Genomic DNA, 11,172 nt, shown 5'->3' with positions numbered 1-11,172 from the left:
GCTGTAGTTTGTCATGGTGATTTTCAAGCTCTGGGGAAGCAAGTTGCTTGAACCAGGTGCCCCATCCAGCTGCTCAGACCTCAGGAAAACCACTTCAGCAGACTTAAGAAAGATTAATCAAATGGCCTGGCTTTAAAAACCTTACCTAGAGCGGGTGACTTATTGCTGGATCTTGCATGTCAGAGCAGAAACATCCTTCCCCAGACCTGAGCTACACAGCCTGTGCCTCTTTAAATCTGCGCTGTGTGCTGCAGAGCTCTGCATTGTTGCCATGGCAGAAATCTCCCCATAGTAATAACCTCTTTCAGAGAAGGTTAAAAAGAGACAGTGCACATGCTCAGAAATGCTGCACTTGTTCTCTTAGCAGTTTGCAGCGGCCATTTCAAAGAAACCATCACAAAGACAAGAGAAAGATCAGGTACTGATATTTTTTCCTTTGTTAAAGGGGGTGACTTTTCTCTTTCATAGAAGTCCATGCACAGATCTGTCTCTGTTCCCAGCTGCACTGCAGAGAGAGACCACCCTTGAAGCCTGTCATGATTATTCCTTGCAAATTCCCATGCAAGAACTAAGAGGCAGGAGTTAGGTGTGATTTAAGATGATTGCTGCACTAGAGGAGCAGTTGTTTTGCAGTGGGGCTCACCTACAAAGCTGAGCTGACTCTGGGGTGGGTGATGGGTAAGGTACCCCAAAAAAAGTTTAACAGTGTGTCTGTTTTGTTTTGTTGAACCTATGTAGTACTTCATCAGGTGCTTCCAAAAGAGGCTGGTGTTGTCCTGATTTACTGTTACTTGGAGACACTCTGCTGCATCTTATTGCAAAGATCTTATTTGATTGTACTTATTTTGACTGCAGATCACCATTAATTAAAAGAGAAAACCCAAGCCACTTGTAGTGATTTTATCCCTTTATTTTAGGGATTGTAGAGATTTTAAAGAAAAAAAAAAAAAGGATCACATCAGATCTAAATAGTGGGTGGGACAGGAAACCCAATATGAGGGTATAGAAATTATATTACCCTATCTTTTAGTTGCCATGGGCTCAAGTATATCTGTGACTCTACTTGTACATCTTTACCTCTTGCTTCTGAACCATTCCCTGCTCCTGTGTTTAGGCTCAGGTGCACAGGGAGGGGATGTGAATAATGCTGTTCCTTCCCTGGGTGAATTGCTGGTTTGCACGTGCTGCAAGTGTTCGTGCAGAGTTTGCAGCTTCACTTTAGCTGTGTCTGAAAAGGTGGATTGCACATATTGAAGAGCAGTGTTGTTCTGTTCTGTGTTTGTGGCAAAATGGGGAAAACCCTTCCCTTTCCTGCCTCCCTCTACTGCCTTTCTAAATGTGAAATACAATCTGTTCTGGGGAGTGCTGTACTCTTGCATTCAGTACATGCAGATCTAATGCTCTTATGCAACATCTTTTGCTCAGTAAGCACCAACTTGAAAATCAGAGAGAGGCAGGATGTTGTCCTGCTTTCCCACAGTTAGCTGAATGGATTTTTTAATGAGGATTTTATTGTACTGCCATAACTTAGCCTTATTTTAGTCTGTCTTTCTTCCATTTTGATGCATAGGAATGAAAGGTAAACTTGGCTAAAGACCTCCCCAGCAGTGTGCCAGAGTCCTTGAGGCTTAGATTGGGGTTTCTAACCAGCAGTTGCAACTTGAGCCAGTCCCTTTTGCTCTGAACAGTTTACCTGTTGTGTCAAGAAAATACTTAATTTGAAACTTAAAAAAACTTGCCTCTGTGTGAAGGAAAACTGTTGCTGGACCAGGTTGTACCAAGATTTGGGCATGGTGTGGCCTGGATGTGGTGTTCAGGAACAAATGGATGGCTGCAAATAATGACCTGAAGCCCAGATTAGGAGGGGAAACAGAAGGTCAAAGCCTTTTGATACATTTACCATTAGAAATTCTACCTATCAATTTGTGGAGGTTTAACAAAAGTCTTTTCCTTCAAATGCTTTCATAAAGGCATTTTTATAATCAGTGTGTTGTGTAATGTTAGTGGTTACCTTTAGTTATTTTACTTTTGAAAAGATGATGCAGTAAAGCAAGCCAAAGGCCAAAGACCTTGTTTCCAGGTTCTCTCTGTAATTCCTGAAGTTTTGATCTCAAAATATAACAGTGAACGAGCTCTCCAAATTCATGTCTGTGACTGTGTAGTTAGAAAAGTCACAGACCAGGTAGAGCTGCTGGCAACCTGGCCTTCAAATGAAACCAAGGACACTCTAGGGAATTCTTATCTTGGGTAGGGATGTTCTCTCCCAGCTGAGTTTTATGTACACTCTGGAAAGGTACAGAGAACTCTTTTCCATGCTCTAGATCTTCTGGTGTTTTGTTTTCTTTCAGAAGAAGACTGACAGTGCTTTAGCCATCAGGGACATTAACTTCTTCGTGACAAAAGCCTTGTGTGTAGCGTTCCTCACTAACTTGTTTATGTCTCTTGACAAGCAGAGAAGCACCCATTCCCAAGATGCTGGAACCCTGCCTTCTGAGGAGAGCTGTCCTTACAGTTCCTTTAGTTTTTGTGGTTGCACTTCTTGTCATGGATCCTGTCAGAGCTGAGCAAGAAGCAGGAACAGCCATACCAGCTGAAAGTAAGTGCCACCTGCAGTCCTCTCCTACAGCCTCATGTTGCAGGACGCTGAAGTTTGCCCAACTAATTCAAACTATTTTGGATATATCTTGCCTACGTTGTTTTAAAACCACAGCCTGATCATCCACCAGTGCTGTTTTGCTCCTGCATCCAAAGCTCCTCACTCTCTTATCTTTGTCTCTTGCTTTTTGCTGAAATCTGCCAATGTTCTGCACCTTTTCTTTTGTCCATTGTGTTAGCCCTTTCTATGCCAGCAATCACCATGTTTGCTTCTCAGAGGCATTACTGAGACTTGTTCTTTTTCAACTGACATTGTCTGTTCATTATATTTTGTTCTTGAGAATGTTTGCTGTTTTAAAGTAATGAATTTTTATTAAAAAAAAAATCACAATGAAGATGCCAAGAAAGCATTTTGTCAACACCTAGTTTTGGGGCCTTCAGCCACCTAATTCTCATTTGCAGATCTGTGTTGAGTTTATTTTACTTTATAAGCATAATGACAGGTTCTTCCATCAAGTTGTTGATGTGAAAAACTGCTGTCCTCTCCTTTTGTCCAGTAAATACAGTAGCAGTGAAGTTGGGTGATGATACAACAATGATGGAGCAGGTCTCTAATACTGTTTAATGTGGGAGTTTTATATATAGATTTTTTTTTATTAGCCAGTTAAATAATTTGGCAGGCTCCCTTTGTCCAGCAGGCAGAATTCCTGATTGCTGTTAGCACTCAGATTGTGAGCAGGAAGCTCATTGTCCAGCGTGTCAGAGGCATGTGCAGTCCAACATCCAGTGTTTCCAAAATGGGCTTGCAGACAGGACACAGACACAGCAGCATTTCCCAGCATGAGCCTGGAGTTCATCCTTTCATTCACAGCAGACCCCAAAGAGCAAACTAAATGAGAATTTCTCTCTTGTGCAGTATTTCTGGTGAGGTTGGCAGCCAGGCACAGGCAAATGAGAGCAGGTGAGCCTGATGAGTTCAGGGTGTTTGGTCCTGTCTGAATTTGTCTCAGTACTGCTGTCTGTGAGGACACACGTCTGTGTTATGTGGTGACCAAGGCAAAGCAAGCCTTGTGGCCTTCAGACTGAGTGTTTCAATCTGGGAACACTCCCTTAAACACTCCAATAAATCCAGATTGCAGCAGTTCTGCTTACCAGCAATGCCTGCTGATAACAGGGCATTTGTTTGGGCAAAGCTGTGGCATATTCAAAGTTAGAAGCCAAAGTGGTCTGCCTTTATGATATTGTAGTCAATTTTATTTTATTAATTTGCTTTTTAGACCTCACATTTGTTAGACTAGGGGACAAGTTTTTTCTAGGGAACAGGTTCATGTTTTCAGACAGAATTTCTGAAAAATCTGAATATAAGGTTGAAAATGTACCTAGGGTTAGTGAAGCAAAATGAAAAGTTCAAGTTAAGGGTTCAAAGTTTCCATACAATGAGCTGTGGAAGGAAATGTGGAATAGCAATGTAGCAGGAAGAAAAATATTAATGTAAATTTGAAGTAATTCTTTTATAATTGAGAGACTGGGCGAACCATCACAGTGAACCAATTAAAATTACCTGGGTTGTTCAGGAGTACCAGCATCAGTGCTTACCCTATGGGCTCTTTTCTGTAGCTCTTCCTGATACTCAAAATCACTGTTTACTCCTTCTGGTTAATTCTTCATGCCATACAGTCATGATTCTCTACTGAATGCTCTCCTAGGCCGCCCCTGTGTTGATTGCCATGCCTTTGAGTTCATGCAGAGAGCTCTGCAGGATTTGAAGAAGACAGCATACAATCTAGACACAAGGGTAAGGAAACATTAAATGTCTTTTTTCTTCCCCCCCACCAATATAAAAGAAAATTCTGTGTATAAAAGTAGGTAAGGTGGATGGATTTTGCACACTCTGTGAACTGTGCTGCCCTGTGTTCTAAGGTGAGGTTGGTTAATTACCTTTCACCTCTCTGTGCAATAATCTGTGGAATTCTTCTGCTTTGGGGTATCAATACCCCAAAGTATTGATATTGATACATCAATATATCAATTGATATATCAATATATATCAATACCCCAAAGTATTGATATACAATAGAAAGTATAGGGAAGTGTGAACTGACTACCCTTCTCTTGCCAAATTAGAGCCATTAGTGCTGCATTTCTCACTCCAAATGCTGAGCACACACCTTTGTTTTTATGTCAGGGGGAGTAAGGTGAGAGTATATTTTATATTTATAACCCAAAAGGAAAGAGCCAACTCAAACAAAAAGCTTACTAAAATAAAATACCCCCTTGTACATGCTTTTATCCCTGGGGAGAAGCTAAGGGAGGAAACATGATCCATAGGGAGTTTTGACATTTCTCTGATTTCATAATGATGAAAAATACCACAAAGTAGAACAGCATAGGGAATGAAACTCATCTGGCTTGCAGTCAACGTGCAGAACCTGCCAGGGCTGGTACCTCCCTTCTGTGGGGATGTTGAATCTGTCCCTTGCTGCAGCAGCCTGCAGTCTGTGCCTACCTGTGTCCCAGCTGCTGTCAGATGGTGGTGTCCCAGGAGGGTGGCTTTGTCCCCACCTCCTGTGTACCCTTAGCTGAAGTGCTGGAGATACACTCCTGCACAGATTGTTCAACAGAAGGCACTGAAACTTCTCTGCTTTTCTGATTTATGGTCAAGGTTGTTCACAGGTCAAAGCCTGTGAACTGTTGTCTTTGAGGAATGGTTTAAGCAGTGTCCTTGATGTTTAGGTGAAAATACAAGTGCATGAATGAAGATGCCTTGAATTGTGACATACTACAAAAAAATAAACAAACATTCCAGCAGAACCAGATTGGTATGTAGCACATTTACAGCTAAACAAAATCTGTTCAATAATTACAGGTCAAATATATTTTGGGCTTCATGAAGAAATCTTGCTAATGAATCTGCTGAGCACTTTATGCAGCCCAAACAAGCCCAATGTTCAGATTGTGCTGTGAAGTGGTTTTAGCACGCCTCTTCCTACTACAAACCTTTGAACTTTTCATCAGAATTTCTACATCTTGATGCAAAATCTCTTAAAGTTTTCTCTGGGTATCTGACTATGGTGGTGACCTTTATTAAACCTTCAGCTTGCAGACCATGAGAAAAACTATAAAACACAGATATCCAAAGCAGAAGTAGCATTAAGAACCCCAAAGATAGCAACTGTGTTTTAATAGAGTTTAAAAAATAAAAATTAAAGACAGCCAAAGAGATAATGTGAGGATAGAAAAAAAGTCAGCTGAGATGAATGCCCTGTTATTGGCTTTCACACTTGTAGATTTGAAAATTAAAGACAGCCAAAGAGATAATGTGAGGATAGAAAAAAGTCAGCCGAGATGAATGCCCTATTATTGGCTTTCACACTTGTAGATTTTTCAGCAAGCCTGAAAATGTGATATATTCCCATGAAAACAAACCTATCACTGCCTTATCACTTTAAAATCTAAATAATTAAATTAATATTGAAATCCTTCAGTTCCCCATGACTAGAACAGGCCTATTCCAGTTATTCAGCTAGGAATTCTGCCTACATCCTCAAAAGACATGGAAATATTTAATAGCTGAGGTCTTCTTGGAACTGTCTTCTAGGGTATTTTAATTATTACTTTTATTATTCAGCTGTGTCACAATTTAATGCAAACTAAGGGCTTTAGGACCACTGCTTTCAGCCACATATATTTCACATTTGACTATTTTAGTCTGTTTTGCTGCTTTGTGGGGTAAATATTCCTGTCCCTGAAAATACAATTCCCTTTGTTAATATTCCCACTGGAGACATTAATTTCCTTGAAAAACTCTCCTTTGTTTGCAGGCAAGATTGTTAGATGATGACTAAGCAGCTCCTAACTGTGTTGGAGGGGGAGGGATTCCCAAAAGCTTGGAGAGGAAATTCTCATTTAATTCCTCCTGCATATCTTACCCTGCAGTTCTGTACAGGGGAAGCCTGTGTATAATGTTATTGCACAAGAATATTGCTCAAGAGCTTTCACACTTCATTTGGCCCTGGGCTGGTCTACATGGTGTCTCAAAGCAAACTGACTCCAGCAGAGGTCACAGACCCTTTCATGAAGCCACAGACTGGATCTCCTTTCTTTTCCAATACCAAAAGGTTTTTGTCACCTTCCCTGGTGTGATGGTCCCTCACTAATTGTCAGGCTGGCTGCGTCAGAAGGGTCACAGACCTCTTCTGACAGGCTGATTTCTACACATACCACATCTGTTTGCCACTCTCTGTCCTGTTTTTTTGTTGCTGCTGGTCCCTCAGAGCAGGCTGGAGTAGTTGTTTTGGCAGTGAGAATTAACTCTGGGCAGTATTTTCTGGGAATATCTGTGGTTCACCACTCAGCCAAAGTGCCACATGTGATCATGAACTGGGGAGAGGAGCCTTGTGCTGCTGGGAGAGAGCTGCTCCCAGCACAGCCACTGCTCTTTATTGCTTTGTAAACTCACTGTGGTTGTTTAGAATGTTTAAAGCACAGTAAGCTAGATGTGTCCCTGAAAATAAAAAGAAAGGCTTGAAAATGTTATTAAAGATATATAAGATGGTAAGCAGCCTTGGGGCTCAGCTGCAAAAATGTTGGCATGCTGTCAACCTCCCTTATTCAAAGCATGGCAAATGATGTCAGGTGGTGAGAAGGTGGTGATTGAGTGTCTTTTCAATGATTAGCAAAGTCTGATCAGATCCTTTCAGCTTTGTAGGGCAGCTGAAACAATCAAAAGTGGTACCTGATTTAATATAAAACCACAGGGTTGTGGGTTTTTCCTGAGATTTATCATCTGGGGAAAAAACAAAAAGCTTGAGCAGCAGATGGCTTTTCCTGCACTAAGAAGGCAAGTGCAGAGCAGGATGCTTCAGCCCAGCTCTGCTCTAGGTGCCTTTAGCTGAGGAGGGTCAATGGATAACACAGCTTTTAAAACACGGCCTTTTCTCACATGGCAGCTCTATCTCATACAGAAAGGGCAGGTCAAGGATGGGTTTGTTTGGCATTTAGAGCTGGTAGTGTTCATAATGCCTTTTTTTCTGTGCCTAGCTATGGTAGCTGGTTACACCAGTAGGGATTTGTGGTATTTATGAGGTGCCCCGACCTCATACCACTACTTCCAAATTGGAGAATAAAAATAAAATGGACTTTTCTTTGGGAGCTCATTAGTTTTACAATGCTGACTTTTGTTTTTTGACGATGTTCTTCCTCCCTCTTACAGACAGAAACTCTGCTGCTTCAGGTGGAAAAGAGAAATCTGTGTGACTGCATAGCTGCTAATCTACTGAACTGAATCCTGGAGACCCCTGAGGAGACTCACCTGTCCAGCAGTTTTTAAAATGCAGCTGTATAAAATACAGCTTTATGGAGTTCATGTGGCAAGCATGTATGTCCCAATGTACTGATGAAACTGGGGCCTGTGTCTGATGTATTTGTCTGTTTTGTATCTTTTTTTAAAAGTACCCTCTTTTCACATCTGCTGGATTGCCAGTAAGGGCTCAATTCAGTAAATCTGTTACTTGATATTCGGGTGGGGGGAAAATGTACCTGCTTTGATTTTTAAATCAGAATTTGCCAAGTGTAACCCGCCCCCCCCCAAGATAATTTTGGAGAACAGTGCCCTAGAGACACGTGCAGCTGTTTTTTTGTCTTTAATATGAACATATGTCTGTGGCAACTTACCCAGTTACATTGAGACATGACACTGTAGTCTCTGTAGGCTTTGCCTGTGTATTAAAGATGATGAAGTCCTTTCTGTTTGTTTGTGCTGTGCCCACCTCCAGGCACGTTGTAGTTCTGTCAGTTGTAGTGGGGTGTGTGTCACGAGGAGCTACACATCTGCTGTTCTTGGACCAAATAAGTTTATATCTCAGTGCTGGGTCTTCTGTTTTCCTGCAGAAGAGTGTTTCCTTTAATTAAAATGTTTGGTTTCTTCCCCTCCTTCCCTGGACACCCCATTCTTAACCTAGTGAATTTCTGAGTAGCTTTATTTTAGCAGGTCAAATGGACAGAGTGAAAAGGAGAATCAGGGTATGACAGGGCAGCCTGGCCAGTTCCAGCTGTGCCAAATGCTGCCACCTGCAACTGCTCAGCATCACACTGAAGGACAGCTCCGTGCAGTGCCAAGAAGTTTCTTCATGAGACTGTGCCTTATTTTGCTTCAAGTGAAACACAGGGATTAGATCACACATATTTGGGCCATCCTGTGATGGACTGAGCTCCAAATGTTTTGGTTTTCCCTTGTAGCTGCCTTTGAAAACGGCTTCTTCTGTTTCAGGCATGAAGAAAGACCTTTGTACCTGAAAGCTGAGACTGTTTCATCCTCACCTCTTCCCCTTTATTGTAAAATACTGTGTCCACTCACAAGTCTGAAATAGGCTGAGCACTGTGAGGAGGTGCTTGGAGTTTGTCTGATGTGCTTTGGAGCTGTCTCCAATGATTCCAACATTGATACCTGGCCTGGGAAGGTGATGGGACATCTGAAGGTAAAAATCTCTTCAGCTGAATTTGGAAGAAAGTTCCTGCCTGTGGCTGTGCTTGTGTAAATAAATTGGTGTGACTTAGCTGGAAGTTTATGAGAGAGAAAACACAACTGCTGCTCTGCCACTGCAGCTGTAGGTATGGTAACAGTGGGGGAGCACCACAGGGACCTGAGTGGCTTCCCAAACCTGTCCAGAGCTGGGAAAACCAATCCCTGCACACTGTGAAGCACAGCATGCCCTTCTGTGTCACCAGGACACAGGCCAGCACAGAACCCAGTGTGTGAAGTGTTATTTTTCCAAATCCCCTCTAGGAGCAGCTGTGCTGTGTTTTTCACTAAGTCCATTCACACAGCATGGGAGCACTGGCACTGCTCTTTTCAGGCTGCTTGGCAAAGCCTCACCTGCAGCTCCCTTCCCAGAGAGTGGGAAGGGGCAGCAGTCCTTATCCATGGCAGAGCACTCTCAGGATTTCTGGGAGCAAAGCCTCCTTTGGAGGACTTCAGCTGGTCCTGGCTGCAGCACAATGGCTGCTCAGAGCTCCTTGGCTTTTGCTGCACTTGGCTTGTCCCCATCTTGTTCTCCCTTGCCTTTGTTCCCCTGCTTTGCTCTGGACTTGTCTTCTCTCTCCTCTCCCTTTCAACCTCCATTCTCTCTTCCATTCTGGCACTGCCCTCGCTCTAATCCCAGGGATTTCTCAGGGCTCTCCAGGCCCCTCAGTCTGGTGACTCTGTAGTCTCTGCAGGTGGAGACTGATACTCCCCAGGTCAGCAGCTCCTTTAGTCCAGCTGGCAGCACTGCCAGAGCAATGAGTGACACCAATTTACCATGGAGCCAGTGACTGTGGTGTGAGCAACATCACCATCCCTGGGACAGGGAAGACATTGTGTGGAAGGACCCCTTTTTGCCTAAAAATGAACATTCCTGTTGCAGAATTTGGAGGAAGTCCCAGAACAGCTCAGTTTCAGATGAATTATTCTGCATTATTCTGTGGACTCTGTCCCCCAGGCTGGTGTAATCTCACTGGCTTGTTACAGGTGTGGACAAGAACCCAGCCATGTCTGCCAGATGGAAACACCAATAGATCTTCATGAATTTTTCCCTTGGTAATTGCACAGACACTGGTTTGAAAAGAAATCCTGACCATTTGGAATTCCTTCAGCTGTTTTGCTACACCTCTACTTTATTATTCACTTTGTTGGAACTGGGGAAGTGAAACACAGGACAGAATTGGGCTGTTGACCCAGCCAGGAGAGGGCTAGATGGGGAAAGGGGAATAACTCTCATTTTCTTTCTCAGAATCTGAAAAATTTAAGATTCCTTTCAGTCTGCAGAAGCTCCAATGCAAGCAGGATTTTCCTAGTGGAGATTTTTGCATGCACTTTTAAAGTTCACCTTACCTATTCTCTTTTCATTCAATTACTGTTCTGTGATAATTCTTGTTCAAAACCACCCAAATGACAGGAGAGCAGCAAATATGCCACCACTTCTGAAAAAAACATTGGCAGGGAGGTGTGAGAATTGCACCCAGCAACTAGAATATCGGTTCTGGGCAAGTGAAAAGAAACTTCTGAAGAATTTCAATATGTAAAATCATATTTTGTATGACAGAATGGCAAGACTCAAGACCATTTGCATAGTGAACAAGAATACAGCAGAACCATATAAAGTGCTGACAAAGGAGCTAGGACAAACAGAAGCAGTGTGCAGACTGGGAACCTTCAGTCTAGTCAAGAGATGGCTGAAGAGGGTGACAGGAGTTTATGAAACCATAAGTGGCCAGAGAATGGCTGTTTGCTGTCCCTTTGCAAACAGGCAGGGGGATGCACTGGACAAAACCTGCTGGAGGCAGGGGCAGAGCAAACATGAGGATGATGCTCTTGACCTGCTGTGTGTTCCTGCTGCTGGAAATCTGCTGCTGTGCCTCCTACAAGATGTGCATTTTTTTATCCTCAAAATCCAAAAGGTTCCTGTTAAATCCAAACTGTTACCCACAAATATAATGGGATCATCAGAACACTCATGCATCCTTCTCACTCTCCACCTTGTCCTGTTTTGTTCCCTGTTCTACATTGCATGGTGCCTCTTGCTTTGTGACTGTGCTGAA

The 11,172-nt window shown here is 42.8% G+C and overlaps 1 protein-coding gene across 1 annotated transcript; it reads left to right on the top strand.

Moving 5' to 3' along the window:
- The first annotated feature begins 328 nt into the window (after nt 1-328).
- On the top strand, nt 329-8,337 carry LOC121335059 (neuropeptide-like protein C4orf48 homolog). Its single transcript, XM_041402829.1, has 4 exons — nt 329-418; nt 2,454-2,596; nt 4,302-4,390; nt 7,808-8,337. The coding sequence occupies exons 2-4, from the start codon at nt 2,473-2,475 to the stop codon at nt 7,877-7,879; spliced, it is 285 nt and encodes a 94-aa protein (XP_041258763.1). The 5' UTR covers nt 329-418; nt 2,454-2,472; the 3' UTR covers nt 7,880-8,337.
- The last annotated feature ends 2,835 nt before the right edge of the window (nt 8,338-11,172 follow it).

Source organism: Onychostruthus taczanowskii, unplaced genomic scaffold (genome assembly GCF_017590055.1).
Source record: "Onychostruthus taczanowskii isolate IOZ18803 unplaced genomic scaffold, ASM1759005v1 scaffold2, whole genome shotgun sequence".
In the NCBI taxonomy this organism is placed as follows: domain Eukaryota; kingdom Metazoa; phylum Chordata; class Aves; order Passeriformes; family Passeridae; genus Onychostruthus; species Onychostruthus taczanowskii.
The sequence above is the reverse complement of the archived record's forward strand: the minus strand, read 5'-3'. Positions and strand labels throughout refer to the sequence as shown.